This window comes from Patagioenas fasciata, chromosome 1 (assembly GCF_037038585.1).
Source record: "Patagioenas fasciata isolate bPatFas1 chromosome 1, bPatFas1.hap1, whole genome shotgun sequence".
Classification (NCBI taxonomy): Eukaryota; Metazoa; Chordata; class Aves; order Columbiformes; family Columbidae; genus Patagioenas; species Patagioenas fasciata.
Window position 1 is genome coordinate 187472104 of NC_092520.1, and position 17500 is coordinate 187489603.

General features: G+C 36.5%; 1 protein-coding gene across 17 annotated transcripts in view; it reads left to right on the plus strand.

The window, feature by feature from the left end:
- Positions 1 to 17500, plus strand: part of FOXP2 (forkhead box P2) — a 420375-nt gene that overhangs the window by 353166 nt on the left and 49709 nt on the right. For 7 of the 17 annotated variants that reach the window (XM_071803310.1, XM_071803309.1, XM_071803311.1 and 4 more), the window contains 5 exons: positions 3198 to 3335; positions 4544 to 4759; positions 6259 to 6424; positions 12694 to 12907; positions 14474 to 14578. In XM_071803310.1, coding sequence (XP_071659411.1) covers positions 3198 to 3335; positions 4544 to 4759; positions 6259 to 6424; positions 12694 to 12907; positions 14474 to 14578 — 839 coding nt within the window. Of the gene's footprint in view, positions 1 to 3197; positions 3336 to 4360; positions 4412 to 4543; positions 4760 to 6258; positions 6425 to 12693; positions 12908 to 14473; positions 14579 to 17500 lie in introns of all 17 variants that reach the window. The other 10 variants (XM_065841198.2, XM_071803314.1, XM_071803315.1 and 7 more) reach the window with 10 other exon arrangements.

The window sequence follows — 17500 nt, forward strand, 5'->3', positions numbered from 1 at the left end:
CTAGATGTGGTAAAAGTTTGTCCATTTACAAAGCTGTGTACTTAGTGGGACTTGTGAGCTAATCCAAATAAGTAGGGGACAGCCTGCCTCAGCAACATAGGAAATTCTTCCAAACATGAACTGTCCATCAGGGTCCATCATGGAGCTGACAAATGCACGTGCTCTTCAGAGGCTGTCCAACCCATTGTGTTTGGTAGGGTTGCTGTACCTGGTCGTTCTCCTGACAGAGTTGGGAGTTGAATTTCCTTGAGGATGCCTTGTAAGAAGTGGGTTACAGTCATAAATCATGTTTCACTTTGTCTCTTCAGTTTTTCATGAGACGTCTGATCGAGAAGTTGTTGGGAGTTTGTGGCCGACTCCAGCAACCACATCATTCACTTGATCGTATCTTTTCACTGGGTCCCTCTACTGTCCTCTACCTGAACTGACTTCAAATATGAGAGATTTATGTGAAAAACAGAGTTTGCCTCTTTCCTACGTTTCTGTAAAATCGGATCAGAAATCTTGAAAAACGCAGACACTAAACCAAAGAAATATACCTAATGCACATAATTGGCCATAAAATAGCAGGTTTTTGACAGTCTTCCAACCCAGATAGCACAGTAACAGTATGCTAGTAAGAAATAAAGTGCAGTCTGGTGTATCATTGAAGGCTGTGAAATGTACCAATTTATATTACCTAATTACAATTAGAGAAATCTCTTTGCTTAATACATTTTGCTAATTTAAAATTCAAGCAATTTTCAAAATGCCTTGTCCTTTTTCCATGGGAAAGAAGATACATGTAGGGTATGATAAACACATACGGATCCTCACATAAGATTCTGTTAAAGGCAATATTATCTACCTAAATATGTATTTTTACTAATGATTTTGACTGCCAGGCTTAATTTTTCATACTTTTGTCCATCATCCTGAAAAACAGGTGAATTAGGTTCTCTACTTTAGCTTATGCTGTTGAAAGTGACTGTTGAAAGATATGGGAAAAGCAGATTTAGAGAGAAAAGCTCTTAGGGAGGACCACACAGCAGGTGTGTCTCCAAACATAAGAGCAAGTACACATTCAGGGAGATTCAGAGCAGATACTACAAAAGCTGGCAGAAATGTACCTTGTGAAGGAGAATCTGTATTTCAGACTGAGGAATAGAGGACTCTTGCGGCAGCACGAATCTTACTGCGCATCATACTGGCTAGAATCAGAAGCATGGAGCATGAATACATCAGTGCCACTTACAGAGTTAAGTTGTTTTTCACACTATTTAGATCAGAATTTTTACTTGTGTGTTTGAAAATACACATGCCAGGAAGACAGAGGGGATGTAAAGGCAAGTGGAAAAGTAGAATAGAAAGCCTGCAATACCTTCACCAAGTTATACATATTATATTAGTAAGCATAGAATAAAACATTACTGCATAGAGATGTGGTGTTTCCAATACTACAAAACTAGTTGATGTGACAGTGTAGCAACCAACATTAACCATCTGAAGGCTGGGTGTCTATTTAAAGTGAGTCTGCGCTCAAAGGAGAGACGCAGGAACATTCAGGAAGGGACTAATCCCATGGTAAAATAGATTCCTAAACTAGATCATATAAACTTTCCTCAGTAGATATATAAAATCTCATATAAAATTTCCTTGTTCTGTTGACTATAGGAGTCCAGTGATAGCTGAGATTAAGTTATCACCCTGCAAGTGTCTGAGTGGAAGTCTGGTTTGCCTTTTCCAGTTGTACTTTAAAGTAAGATTTTTAGAATTTTTAGTCTTAAAATTAATTTGTTGTTTGCAAAAAGCTATCAGACTTTTCAGTAATAGTTGGTGCTTTGACTTTCAGGCTCTTAATTAGTCAGTATTTTAAGAACTAAATTTATGCTGTGATGAATTGTGTGAAAAGTGGAATTCTGTGTAATATTAGATGAAGTAATTTCTTCTAAAAGTAAACTTCAGCAGACTTGTATTTCTCCTTTCCTCTAAGTGTTACATTTATACAAAGTCTTTTGGGATAGACTGAAGTAATAGAAATATTAGAAAAGTTTTTCCTCTGAAGATTTTCTCATTATTTATTTTATTAATAATAATATTATTTTTGCTGATTTACAGAAGACTGGAATGTTGTACAAACATTTCGCAAAGCAGTATTTATATGCCAACTTGCTATTTTATACAGAAAAAACATGTGAATTTAGTTGGACAAGTGAGTGGCTTCTTTTTCATGGGTGGAAAACTAGGCCTGCTGGCAGCTGTTTGACTGTGCCCTGCTCAGCTCGAGCAGGGGGTTCACGCAGTGTCTCTGCTGCTCGACACATTCCTCAGGCTCTTCCACAGGACTTTTCTCTCTTACTCAATCACACGTCCTTGCTGTGCCTTTCCCACTCACACAGGTATCCTGAAAGCGTGTGTGTAGGTGGGTGTTTGTGCATGTGTACACACTTCATCTCAGTCTATAATGAAGAGATAGTAAATTTTAGTCCAAAAGAGCACCTACACAAAAATATGTTTTTAAATTCTAGTGGAGAAACTAATAATCTTATGACAAGATTTCCTGACTTCTAGTTTTCAGTTAGGTGTGACTGAGAACACAATTCTCTCCACAGAGACTGGCTGACAGAGGTGGTGGCCCTTGCACTTTGCTCCGATATGTCTATACCTTTTTTTTTCCCTGTGTAAATCAGACTTCCTTATAAGACTGCTGAGAAAGAAAAGTTTTCTTATGCTGAAGTGATGTGTTACGCAAATATTTTTCTAGGCTAAGTGTCTTTATTGTGTAAAACATTTACTGCTTTAAGATACTTATTTTGCTGTCTGTTTTAATCATATCTTTTAAAACAGTCTCAATAGATTTTTCCATTCGTAACATTATGACACTTGATAAGATGATTGATTATGAAGTGTTGAGAGCCCTGCCATGTGATCATTTATTTTTAAATACACATTTGTACTAGCCAATGCTTAAATTTCTTGCAGGAATACATGAGAGATGTGAAACATACAGCTTGAGTCTGATCGAATCTGATGCCTCTGGAAATAGCGTGCCACAGTAATGTGGTCTTAAAATAACAGATTCTGACTGAAGCGGGAACTTTGCAGTGATAAATATTATGTAAAAAAAATTATGGTCCATCTTTGCTACAAAATAAAAAAAGACGTACAGCTGCGGTGCAGGCAAACTAAAATGTGTTTGACGATGATATCTTGTGCAGGTGCCTGTGTCAGTGGCCATGATGACTCCCCAGGTGATCACCCCTCAGCAAATGCAGCAGATTCTCCAGCAGCAAGTGTTGTCTCCGCAGCAGCTTCAAGCACTTCTCCAGCAGCAGCAAGCAGTTATGTTGCAGCAGGTAATGTGGGTTACCTGCTTTGGACTGTTAGCACAGGGCATTTGCACAAGTGTCAGACAGACTTTATGGGTCTTATTTTGTAATATGTCATTGCTCATTACACCAAAAAAAAAGAAAATAAATGTGAAGCTTCTCAGTCTTTAAATTTCTTGTTTTAATTGCAGAAGTGCGAAATTGCAATTTTTAAACATTAAATATTATATTAAAAACAGCGACAGTGGCAGTGGCAGATGCATTACAAATACTGAGCAAATTGGTACTTAAATTTTCAAGTGCTTAGGCACATTTTAATTGTAGTCTTGCCAAAGGAAGTGTAAATAGAGTTGTAGATAATTGTTGCTTTAAAATTCACAACACTGTAGTGCTTCCTTTAGTCACATAAATGGTATGCGGTTATGAAATTTGAACTTCAAAGCTTGTGTCATCATGGGAAAAAGTTTTTGGTTTTTTTGGGTTTGTTTGGTTGGTTGGTTTGGTTTGTTGTTTGTGGTTTTGTTGTTTGGTTGGTTTTTTTACACAAAACATTTGTCCCAGATAAGGCTACAAAGAAGGACGTTGCTGTTCCCTTAGCACAAAATCTGGCAGTTAAGTGAAGAATCCATGAACTTGTTATTCTTATGATAAAGATAGTGTCAGTGATCAGTATCTCAGCGTAACAGGGTGGATTTTTGGGTTCATGCTTAATTGTCATACAGAAAATGATGTGTCTGTTTGTCATAGTCATGGCTCAGTCACTGTATGTTTAAACACGTTAATATGCAGTGCCATGATCATTACAGGCAATTCACCTTCAGTTGAGAATCCAGCATCCTGCTAAACAGATTGACAGATTAATTACTTTTTTCCCGTAAGAAACAGACAGTTTGGTTTGGCCTTAGTGACTTGTAGGTTTCTTGCAAGTGGGTGAGTACAGCTTCTGATTTGTTACATAGGACGTGTGAGGAACTTAGGTATAGTTATTTGAGGAGTTAATTTGGCTCTTGCATTCCCTTTAGAATACAGATTTTCTATACCCTTCTGTTTAGGATATTTTGGAATCTGCATTGGAAAATTTCAGAACCGCCTTGGAAAAAAATGTATGTAGATCTGCCTCTTCAAATCACATTTTTTGTTATGAGGTGATTCTTAATGGCTACGCCACCATATGCCAATCTAGAAGAGTTTAGGAGATTTATAATACTTGAAACTTTTGCCTTTATTTATTAAAGTCAAAATGGTTTATTCAGCAACAACTACAAGAGTTTTACAAGAAACAGCAAGAGCAGTTACATCTTCAGCTTTTGCAGCAGCAGCAACAGCAGCAGCAACAGCAACAACAGCAGCAGCAGCAACAGCAACAACAGCAGCAGCAGCAGCAGCAACAGCAGCAGCAGCAGCAGCAACAGCAGCAGCAGCAACAGCATCCAGGAAAGCAAGCAAAAGAGGTAGGAGCTAAGACCCTTGCCAATGCATACTAGGGTGAGCTGTCAAAAGCCTGGAAAAGACAAGACTAGTTTAGATTTTTTCCTGTAGCAAGGATGCAGCTATCAAAGATTTGTTCTTATGTTTTTTACTGGGCTTAATAGCAGTGCTGGTATAATTCTCCTGCTCCCCTTTTTGAGACATAGGATTTGAGCAGTCCAGTGCTGCTGTCGTCTAATATTCGCTAATGAGTCCACGTGTGCAAAGAACAAGCTGTGTGGTGGACACCGTCCTGATTATCTTGTATTCACAGGCAGTCTGTGTTGGGGAAGGAGCCTTACTTTTCTCAGTGGCACAGCTCAGAGAGCATGCAAATTTAGTCCATGGCTGAAAAAGAGCAATTGAGCACAGATTTCAAAGTCACAGGCCTCTGATTAATGAACTGCTACTCTAGGTTTGGAGTGGCGAGTAGAAAGTTACAGTTTGATGTGCTCATAAATCAACCTGACAAGCGGGTTTCTCAGGCCTAGCTTGCACTTGTCAGCAAACTGCATCAAATATAAACATAATACAAACAAAACATGTTGAAGTAGTTAAATTGATCAGCAGGTATCCTAGACGTTGTCTTCAAGCCGCCCATTATGCAAACGTCGAGGAAGCAGTTGTGACCTCCTGAGGCTTTGTTTCTGTTTGGATTTGTGAATAGAATTTCAGACAGCCATCAACTACGGAATAGAAATTGCTCCCGTATTTCTCCGGAGGCTCTGGGCAATCCACATGACTTGCTCCATTATGCAGTCTGTTTTCCAGTGAGCGCATCAGAAGTTTCTCTTTTCCCCAAACTAGAAAGGAAAGGTCTTCCACAGCAGCTTGTCTTTCTCTGAAGTGTGACTGCCTTCTCATACCCTCCTGAGTCTTTGCAGCCTCCAGTTTGTCTTGAAATACCTCACAAATTTGGAATGTAGACTTTTCCTCCGTAATAGGGCACTTCGTTGCCTTGAATACGGTGCATCTTTTAATATATTCCAACAAGAGAGAGAGCTAACAGGCCAGTGAAATGAAGGCTACATCCCAGTTTACTAATAGATCACTGGAGACCACATTCATGGGCCACTGCGGACCAAACTTAGTCAATTGGAAAAACAAGAGTGCCTTTGAATCGCAGACTGCTGAAAAGAGTTACACTTTTAGCATAGATAAATTTGTTATCATCTGCCATGAACTGGGCTTTTTTTTTTTTTTTTTATTGAAACAGCTGTTATATACTTTCTCTTGACCCTTTTCTTTAGTGTGTCATTAAGTGTATCTTGCCATTTTCCCTAACACCTAATAGCTTGAATGAATATAATAGAAAATTTCAAACGCTTTCACTGCCTGAGTATTCTGCAAATAGCATTATTATTTAATAACTGAGATTAAAGGGAAAGAAGTTGATTTTATGTTTTTGGCTTTCTAGCCTTCATCGCACACTTTACTCTTTGCTGCATTTGCTTTTCCCCCCGCTTGCCCCCTCTCTTTGTAGCAGCAGCAGCAGCAGCAGTTGGCAGCCCAGCAGCTTGTCTTCCAGCAGCAGCTCCTCCAGATGCAACAACTTCAGCAGCAACAACATCTGCTGAACCTTCAGCGTCAGGGACTCATTTCCATCCCACCTGGCCAATCTGCTCTTCCTGTCCAGTCTCTGCCACAAGGTATTTGTGTAATACGTGATTGGAGTAATTTCTAATGCAGAACTTTTTTTAACCATTCCATATGCATCTGAACTTCAGCGATTTCCCATTATGACACTTAATCTTACTCTATTATTAGAACTTTATTACTCATATTACCAAATTTTCTTGAGGTGATAAATTTTACAGCATACTTGTATGCAAGAAAACAGCTTTTGAGTGTTTTTTTCTAGATATAAGATGCATATTTATTAGCCTCATGTGCTGAAAACAATTCAAGCACCATTGCTTTTCCCTGAGGAATTACTGAAATCTGATTTAGTGGCAATGTTATCATTTCATTTAATATAAGTGAACAGATATTAAATGTACCAGATAGTGATATTAAATCCATTCCAAAACTTACTTTTTTTTTTTCTAAGAGAAGACACTATTTGACACTGAAAACTGTTTTGATTCTTCGGTTTATGGCATGAATTCAGGGACAAACCATAGGATTCCTTTTCTTTGCTGTTCCTTTTTATTAAATATGTTAAATATGACAACAAGTTTTGAAGGAGTTGATTCCAGTTGTATTATGACTGACAAATAACAGGAAAGGCTTTCTGGAAAAAAAAAAAATATCCCTTTGTCACTTTGATCAAGATTTTTCAGTGCTGAAAATGAGCTCAAACTCTACTACTTGACACAAATACATTCATGGTTGAAAGAAAATAGGGCACGCACTTTTGAAAAGTAAATTAACTTGGAGATAAATGCTGCTTACATTTTAAGATAAGGCCAAAGACTTCCCAGCTTAAGGACTCTGTCTATAACTGTGAAGCATGTATTTCTGTTTGTGTTACCATAGAGAGGTGAGCTAAATGTCTGTCATAAAAACTACACAATACTCTGATCTCTGACACTTCAGTCCTGAAATGAGCATTGTTTTGACGGTGTTCGTGACAGGTAACATTACTTTTAATTGGTCTTTATGGATGTATCTAATTCCTCCACCAGATAACTATTATGAAACTGAAGCTTCAGAAATTAGATGAGCAAAAGCAGAATACACAGTACATAGACAACAGTGTAGACAGGAAAAAAAAAAATAAGAAAGATACCAAAAAAGCATGAGAAAGACTTACCTGCTAAAAATCTGAATCCATGGAAAGCAGAGATTACAAATAAATGTGTAAATTCCATGCATTGTGTTGTGTGTAAATTATGACACAAGCATATCTAAAGTCATAAAAATTAGAACAAAAAAGAGTCCTACGTAAGCTGTCATTTTAAGTATTATTATTTGAGAATAGCAGTGGGGAGGCAAGCTGATTCATGAATTTGGACACATGGGGCTGGTAATGCTGGTTTCCTTTCATACAAAGTCACCATGGACCAGAATGGAAAAAAACAATTGAAACACAACCTCTCTCCGAACAGCTTTACCTTCTGCAACCTCCTCTTGTGCCATCTGTTGCAAGAGGAATTCCGTAGGTTTTCTCTCACATTAAACAATCCCCAAAGAATTCCCTAAGCACTCCTACCCAATTGCATTGATATTCATTAGTTTAATGCAACACTCATTCATCCACTTCTAGTAGAAAAACACAGAAAAAATAATACCTTTTTTGGTACATTATTAGGAGAACTAGTAAACAGAACTTTCTTTTGCTCAAAGTATTAAGAATACCTGAAGTCATGACAAAATAGATTCATACTAAAGCAATAAAAAAATACAAAATTTTACAGTTAAAATATATCTGGATTGTTCGTTTTAAAGCAAATTAATCTCTTGTTTTCCTCTGCCTTGGTATTTTTAATTATAATGAATTCCAGTCAAGTATTTAATTCTTCCATTTTTCTCTCCTTGTTCTCATATCTGCTGTGTATGTAGGATTCCTTTACATACACAAGTTAATTTATGGGGCTCGATTTTTCATAGCCCTGATGTGGATGTGCAAACTTAAAAACATAAGACAGCTTCCCCTGGAAAACCTCTCTGCATCTCTAGAAAGGCCACTTGCTCTGTGCCAGGTGAGGTGAAGTTAGACTGATGAGGGTAAGAAGGAAAATCTTTCCAGCAAGATGCTGAAACAGAGAGAGAACCAAATGCAGAGTTGTGACAGGCTCGGAGTTCCTTCTGTGGGCTTCTTTTACAGCACATTGTGTCTTTCATAGGAAGGTACTGCACCCAGTCCTGCACATAACAGTGTAATGAAGATTAATAGGCTTCAGATCTGTTGAGATTGTCCCATAAATCTTAAATTTACACATCCAAATACATGCAAATGTACCCAATATTTACAAATCCAAGTAGTACTTACTATATTTAACATAGCTGTCTTTGCATTGGGGTTTGCATACAAGTAAGAAGATCAAACTTCCTTTGTTTTCCTCATAAAATTTAGCAAATTTTATGACAGACATTTTCTGAGGTGGTATTAAATTAAACCCTCAGAATTTAAGGTAATAGGGACTGAATGTGGTAGAAGAATGTTTTTCTCTTTCCACTGTGCTGCACGATGTATAATATGGTTCTAGAGAAGCATTTACGTATGTGTAACACAAATATTTTTCTATGCATCCTTTTAGCTTACTGAGTTACATGGATATCTAGAACAATGAGAAATACAATGGAATTCATGTTTAAAAATTATTGGTCATAGAGTCCTGTAAACCACAAGTTATTAGTGATAAAGACAGCATGGAGTTTGCATTAGTTAGTATGAAAAGACATAACTTCCAAGTACAGCGGTGAGGTTTGCTTATATAAACAGTATTTGCTCCAGGTATAGCTTCTGCCCTTAAAGGACAGGAATGTTTACCATGTTTTCTTGATGGTAAAGTATAGCAAATAAGATATAAGAGGTGATTTAGCATTTATTTTGTGACAAAATTCTTCACTATACCATATCCAAAGTCAGTGGCTTGCTGGGAGTTACTTCCAGGTAATACTGCATTGCTGCTAGTTAAATGCAGAAGACTGTAAATGAAAAAACAAACAAACAAAAAACCAACACCCTAACACCTTAAGTTTTGATCAGGCCATGTAGGAAAATTAAAAACCAGTGGTAGTTTTAAGTATTTATTCCAACATAAAAATGGAGGAGATAGTGGTGAAAAGAGTTATAAAACAAACCTCAAAATTCCCAAGTTCTTGGTGTTAGTAAACTGCATAGCAAATCAGTATTTGCTCTTCACTATAGTCCCACTCTGGATCCTCTTCCTGATCCTTTCTCCTTAACGTAGTGTGCAGAGTGTATTTTGAGGGTTATCACAACCTATGAAACTTTAAAACTTAGCCTACTTTTACATCCAGACTGAAATATCTGTCAGCCATTTTACAGGTCTCTTGTAAGATGAGAGTCGGACTTTTTTAGACACAGAAACTACGAAATCGCCATCATTTACAAATAATTACAAATCCACTTATTAACTTTATACTTTTTAAGTGCCTGCCCTTAATCTTTTTATCCTAAACGGCAGGCTTTCAAAGTGCTCGTGAGAAGTGATAAAATTAACCAGCCTGAGCCCAGAGAGAAATTTCTTTCTGATGTTACGGAGATGTAGGTGAGGTGGGCAGCGTGGGGCCCCGGCTCCCTGCGCAGCCTCGGGCGGAGGAAGGGGCTGCCCAGGAGGCCCCTGGCTATGGGCTGGGCTGGGCTCCAACCGCTCCCCTTGAGCCAAAAGTGTAATGATCTCTGTTGAAAATTTTCTCTCCACAAGACGCAACAAGATGTTTGCCCTCTGATTATTCAAACAGATGGGTTTATTCTTGTTTAGTATTTTATTTTTCAATACAATATTAGTTTATTTTGTTAGCAGGAGGAGGGGAAGACTTTGAAGTAAATAATGTACTGTGTATATCATGCCACCTAAATTAATACATTACTTTTCATTTTGATTTGTGATTATATTTGCGTGTAACTATTATTTACCCCGCGAAAATGGGTTATTTGCAGTGTTGCTGGAACATACCTCATGAACACGGCAGTAATTACTTACCTTCATTAAACAATTACAACTACTATTACCATCACTCCCGTTACCCATCTCTCTGATGCAGTAAATTAGAGCCTGGCTTCTTTGCTTGCTTCCTTAAAACCTACCTTTCAACTGTACAAATATGATATGAAGTTTTAAGACTTACATTCCAATCAATTCTTTTTCACTTTGTCATTAACTGAGTTTGCCAATGGGTGTTGGTATCTAAGGCAGAGAAGCAGGACACAAAATAGTAGCCTAAAAATGAGCTCCTTTCATAATTTCAAAAGAAAAAAAAAAAAAATTGAATACCTTCCAACCAAATTGTTTCCACAGTACCTCCAGAAATTATTATTTCTGTAAATCACTACTAGTCTATTTTTTAATGACTTCGTATACTTCATGGTGAGACAGCTATTGAAAAGTATTAAGGAACCTACTGTGCTTTTTCATCATTTTTGTTTGAATCCATTTTAGTAGTCTCAGTTCCTATGTCTTCAACGTAAAACATTATCTATTAAACAGATTTGCCAAATAGTGAAAAGCAATCTTTACATCTTTCCAATATATCTATGCTCAATGAAGAGTCTGGATAAATATATTTTAATGCTTTTCTGAAGCCAGGAAGTTGAGCTCTTTCATAAAATAAAAAGAGCAAAATTTTAATTCAGACAGCATCAACATTTTGAATGTTTTACATTCCAGCAGATCTAGATAACCATGAGCATGTCTTATCTAATTTCACTTGTTGAGATACAGAAGACAGAATTAGATTTTAAGATACCTCTGACCCAAACTGTGTCAGGCTGAAAAATCTGGCCATGAAACCAGATCTTTCACAAGAAGCTCCTTGGGCTTCTAATTCTTTTCTACATTTAATGTAGTGATCTTCAAAAAAGAGATGTCAAACTTATAAAGACTGGCATTGACAGAAGGTGTATATATTTCAGATGAACTCGTCCTTTTTCCTACCTTAGCTGAATGTTCAGTGGCAAGATAAGCGAATGTTCACAGCTCTTGACTGTTTTGTTTACTTCAGGTGGAAGCATATTGTAATGGAAGTTTCCATGACTTTGTGCAAAGTGTTCAACTCAGCCGGACAACCCTCACACAGATGTATGAATACATTCTGCCTGCCATTGCTCTTTGTGGCTGAGGATGAACTCTGGAAACTACAAGTTTCCAGGCTGCAAGTGGAGTAGAGAGCAAACTTTAGTTCTATCTGCAAAGATCTGGTGGCTAGAGTCCAGAGCAGCACTGTGCATATAGCAGAGAAGTTTGAGAAGCTCTTCAGTTCTGTAAGGCTGCCCATCACACCAGGAGACTGGTGAGACAGAATCTCCTTTCTCCTAGCCAGACCTTCTGATTTGTTTTCCACAGTAGGGCTGGCCAAAAAAAACCCTAAAAAAAACAAAACAACAAATAAACAAACAAACAAACCACAGCAAAAGGATTCCATGGTCTACACTACATGTAATTTCATCTGTGTAGAGTGAGTTGTAAATGGGCCAGTTTGGGTGGCTTCCTAGTTGTCCAGTGCCACTGAATGGTACCAAATTGCTTATGTTGTCACCAGTATCTTGCTCTGTGCTATAGTGGTTTTGTTCTTGCAAATAGTCACTTTAGTCTTGCCTCTTAAGACATATTTTTAAATTGAACAGTTTTTGTAAATATTAAACAGGACTAATGCATGCGTAGGTGTCGTTAATTAAAAACAGCTACATTCTGCTCAAATATTAAACCTGCTCTGATCTCATTGATTTCATTTTTGTCTTCTTACTTTTCTCTCTCCAGTCTTCTTCCCCAACTCCCTGCTCTTCTTAAGTGTTAAAAGCGAATATCAGTGTTTGTATCTTTAATGTAATATGTTTTTCTGTTTTCCATTACATGTTGGATTAAGAGAAATTATAAAACGTGGGTTAACTGTGGATGCATCGAGTTATATTTCCATGTCAAGAAACTGATTAAGCAGACAACAAAAATCTTGCCTGAAAGTATATTTAGGATTGTGGGTTTTTTTGATTTTCGAGAAGTTTGGAAGTTCTTTGTAGCTTTCACTCTTTATTCTTTGAACAATGTTTTCGGAATGAGTATAATATTATTAAAATTGGTGATTTCTAATTGACTGCTTATAACACAAGAGAAGACAGTTAGATTACCTGGATTCTGACAGAAGAAAAATGAATTTATGTTTTACTATATGTTGATTGTGCTGGAAAAACAGCATCAGCTTTATTGTTGGCATTAATCCATTAATAACACTGAGCTCATTATATGAAACTCTTTATTTTGTTGTATTAGTGGGGCTCTCTTTCATTTTATAGCTGGCTTAAGCCCTGCTGAGATTCAGCAGTTATGGAAAGAAGTGACTGGAGTTCACAGTATGGAAGACAATGGCATTAAACATGGAGGGCTAGACCTCACTACTAACAATTCCTCCTCTACTACCTCCTCCACCACTTCCAAAGCATCACCACCAATAACTCATCATTCCATAGTGAATGGACAGTCTTCAGTTCTAAATGCAAGGCGAGACAGGTAATTCTGACAAGATTTCAACTGTGCTTATCTTTTGACATAAAGCTGTTGTTTAGCATCTTAAGTCACATTATTTCCAATCACAAAATAACACTTAATGGAGGTTAGTTAAGAGATTGTGGAGATACGATTTTTCAGAATTATTTATCAATAGGGTATCATTTTCACTAACAATGTCTAATTTTGCAGACACAACAATTACCTGCTGTGATTTTATAACACATGAGCTTATAGTAGTTTTGTTAAAAATTAGAAATCCCAGAATAGAATGTGCTGGTTTAGAGGTGTAAATGCAGATTTGTGGCCACTTTTGGAGGCACATAGTTTCATTCACATTTGAGTTACTACATCTAGCAGTCGGGCTTTCTGTTGAATCACACTGCTGGTTTCCTAGAAAATGTACATGTATCTCATATTGTTCACCTCTTGTGATGAAAACCGCTGTTTTTCCTTCTTATACGCACAACAGTAACACAGTTGACACATTTCGTATAAATTTTGAGTGGGGTTAGTGTAATACAGTGGAATTCAACCATATGGATAAAGTTAAAATATTTTTTCAGACACATTGACAGCTATTCTTCACTGTTCCTTACTTTCAAGTGGTGGATTAAATGGATACAAGAGTATCTGTAGCACTTATTAATAAATAAATTAGTACAGTCAGATGTAGTTGATCTCAATATAAAATGAAAATTAATTTATATCTGCATAACCTAAATTGTAAATAATTGTATTTTCAAATAAATATTCCATGTAATTATTATAACATTTAAGATCGGAGACTATAATCTAAGTGTCTCTGGTCCTCTTATGACTGTGAGAATATATTTCTATTGTTATTTTATTTTATTTAAAATGTTACCTCTCCGAATACCATTGTAGTAGTACCTTCAGTTAGGATTACTTTTGTCCTTATATCTCAGAGGATGGTTCTTTGCTTCGGGATATGTAGCTGACACCCACTTCCATAGGACAGTCCCCTGAATTTCTTTGATAACTCTACATGGATGAAACAATTGTAGATGTTCCAAAAAAAGACACAAAACACAGCTAGGTTGTGTTTTTGGTTTTTTTTTAATGAAGCCAAGCAGCTAGTGGAAGCAATACTTGCGAACAAAAATATTTATTAATGGAGTCAACTTTAGTTTTATACACATTTAATCAGAAAATCAAAATATTTTGTAGTAACTTTTACAGTATTAATAAATTCTGACTGTCTTCAATATTTCTTCTCAGAATTGATCATTTTTGAGTATATTTTTTATTTATAGGTAAATGTTACACCAAGGTCATATGGCAGAATTAGCATATGGTATTATACAGTCATCTTATTTTTTCATCCTTTATTAACAGTCATCTTTGGCTCTATTTCTTCTCTAATTGGAACATCATCTAGCCTTGGCAGTTGAACTATTCAATAGAACGATTAAATTTTTCTGACTGCTCTGAGCTAAATTGACCTGTTTTGACCTGTTTGTCACTGATCGTAACCTGACAGGCGCTAGCAGCCTCCAACGATTATGGCTTTTGAGATGAATCTGATGCCTTATTCTTTTGCTACAGCTCGTCACATGAGGAAACTGGGGCCTCCCATACTCTCTATGGTCATGGAGTTTGCAAATGGCCTGGCTGTGAAAGCGTTTGTGAAGATTTTGGACAATTTTTGAAGTAGGTGGATTTTTATTCATTGGTACAGGGTTGTTTAAGGTGAGGGAAAAAGAAAGATGGTAAAGTTTTACTGTAAACCATGTCAGAGATATATTTTTTTGGTATTCCAAGCAACTGCATAATCAAGGCTATCTGCAGAGGGTCAAATTCTTATCCTTTCTTTCATGTTGAACACTTTTGCAGACCTTTCACTATCACAGTGTTTGATCCTCTTATTATCCTTTACTGAAATGGAGCCTCAGGAAATTCGAAGAGATACTTTAGATTGTATATTGGATAGTAGGGGTATGAAAATCACATTTTAAATTCTGATAGTTTGTGTATAGTAGGAATTAATGCGTACAGTGTAAGCAAAAGAGCACGAAGGACTAAGCATGACCATTTAACTCTGACTTGCTAATTTATTTTTGTTTTTACTCTTACATGTGCACAATATAAACAGGAAAAAAAAAAAAGCACTGTGAACAGGTAGATTTGCACCTTTCAAGACTGAACAGTGATGACAAAAGTTTTCACTTCTACTAGTTAGTTTTGCCAGCTATTGTCTAAATCTTGGCGTTTAGAAAATAAGTGACAGAGCTTTTACTTTTCATTTGCAGCTTCAAACTACAATGGGTTTCTGCATTTTTTTCTGTTTTAAATTAGTCACTAGTATTTCTGTGTTCATTTCAGTTTTCAACAACAGCACTGATTTTTTACCTGTGTACATTATGGACTGGTCTTTGTCAGAAGAGCCATAGTCATTTTGTCATGCAATAGATCGTAATGGAAAGCTACAGATAGGCTTATATAGATGAGTAACTTCAGGGGCTGAGACTCTTATGTTGTCATGGTGCAGCTAACAGGGTGAATGAACTGTTTCATGCTTCATCAACAATTAAGTTAATTAGCTCATTTGAAATTGCACGGCTTTGTTGCCAGGATGCTGGCAGAAGCATCAAAAAGATGTGTTTACAAATGGTAGACTACAGGGTCTATAACAGAAGCACCTGAACAGCAGATCATAATTACTCAGTATTGCAGTAACTTTTAGAGTAGAATAATAGCAATACTTTTCATAAAGTATTTGCAGTGCTTTCTGCATCTTTCATGCTGCCTTTCAGTTTTAAATGAAGCAACTCAAACTGACTTGCAAATCTTAAGTAGGTATCACTTGTGATAAATTTTTGTTTATAAGTGCATTAAATGGAATGTCAGAGTAATGGTTTATTGTTGGAGAAAACTGGATCTAAAATAACCTGATTTACCTAAGTTTGTATTTAAAGGAAAATGAAATCTCCCAAATTCAATGGAGTGTTCTAAGTATTATTAATACTGAGAATTTAAATTCATTTATCTCAAGCATTTTCCTTTTCAAGAAAAACTACATTTTCTAAATACATCCAGCCTTCTAGGCTATAGTGATGCTAATTCTGCGGGCAGACTTTGCACATCCATTATGTCAGGTCTCTTGTTATAATCCATGATCAGTAAAACCATTTTGATTAAGGCAGTGTAGTGCTAGGTTTACAGATGCTCTTGCTTTCCTGAACCAAATAACCCTGGAAAATATGTAAGTGACATATAACATCTTGATAATTCTGGTGCAGATGCAGTCAGGGTTTACAGCAGTGCTGTGGCTTTTGTCCTATGCAGCAGCAAAAAAATGTTTGAGAATATTTATTCTTTTCATTCAATTCTATCTTCTCTGCCCTTAAAACAAATAAGAAGTCATGGTGCTGAATAAGCAAGCTTGTTTATGAAATAGAAATATTCCTTCATCTTACACTAACATTAAGATGGAGATCAATACATAACCTTACACTAGATTCTTTAGTACCTTTTCATGTTAGTACTAGTGCAAAATCCCCATTACAATTAAAAAACATTTTATTTCAATTAAAGATCAACTTTTAGTCCAAAGACTGACCATTTTTCCAACCCATTAACTTTATAGAGGATGACAGGACTAATGGCTGTAGTTTTCAAGGCTTTGCTCTTAGTCTAATCTTTGTTACGATGTTTTAGGTTCTCTGACTTGAAACAATATGATACCTGTGTTAAGAGAGTTAATGCAAGTATATTGTACCAAAATGAAATATTAATAAGGTACACTACCCCAGTCTAGTACTGTGTATTTCTATAATATTCTTATGACAACTTTGAAGAGTGTCTGGTTTATGAAGTGAACTCCAATTTCTTGTGCTTAGAAAATGATTTACCTAGCAGCTTCATTAAAAAAAAATACTGTGCAAAGCATCAGGGAAGGAGGATTAAGACAGAAAACACTGACTTTGCTTCACTTTCCTAATAATGGACAGGATTAGGGTGAAGTGATGAATACCTTGCCGTAAATGACTTAAAGCCACGCAAACTATTTTCACCTTTATTTTTGTTTTACCAGTATGAGTTGCTTTTGTTTTAAAGATAATTTGAGGACACTCCAATTATCTTGAATTCTTTAGAGAAGTTCTGAATAGCTGAAGAAGTTATACATTGTGTGCTGTGGACTAGCTTCATATTTGGAAACATATGCATCTGGTTCAAGAAAGTACAGCCGATCTCTATAATATATTTCTGTACATACAGAAAAACCTAATCCTGTATCTTTCCTGTGATATCCTTCAACTTTAAACATAAACTCAGAGTTTACATTTTATGAAGCAATTTTCTATCTTGACAAAATAATGCTAGATTACAGTTGCTCAGGGAGACTACAGGTTGGTCAGCCTCACCTCCATCCCTGGAAAGGTGATGGATGTCATCTCCAAGTATGTGGAGGAAAAGAAGGTTATCAGGAGTAGTCAGCATGGTTTCACCAAAGGAAAACAATGTTTGACCAACTTGCTAGCCTTCTATGATGGTATGACTGGCTGGGTAGATGAAGGAAGAGCAGTGGATGTTGTCTACCTTGACTTCAGCAAGGCTTTTGACACTGTCTCT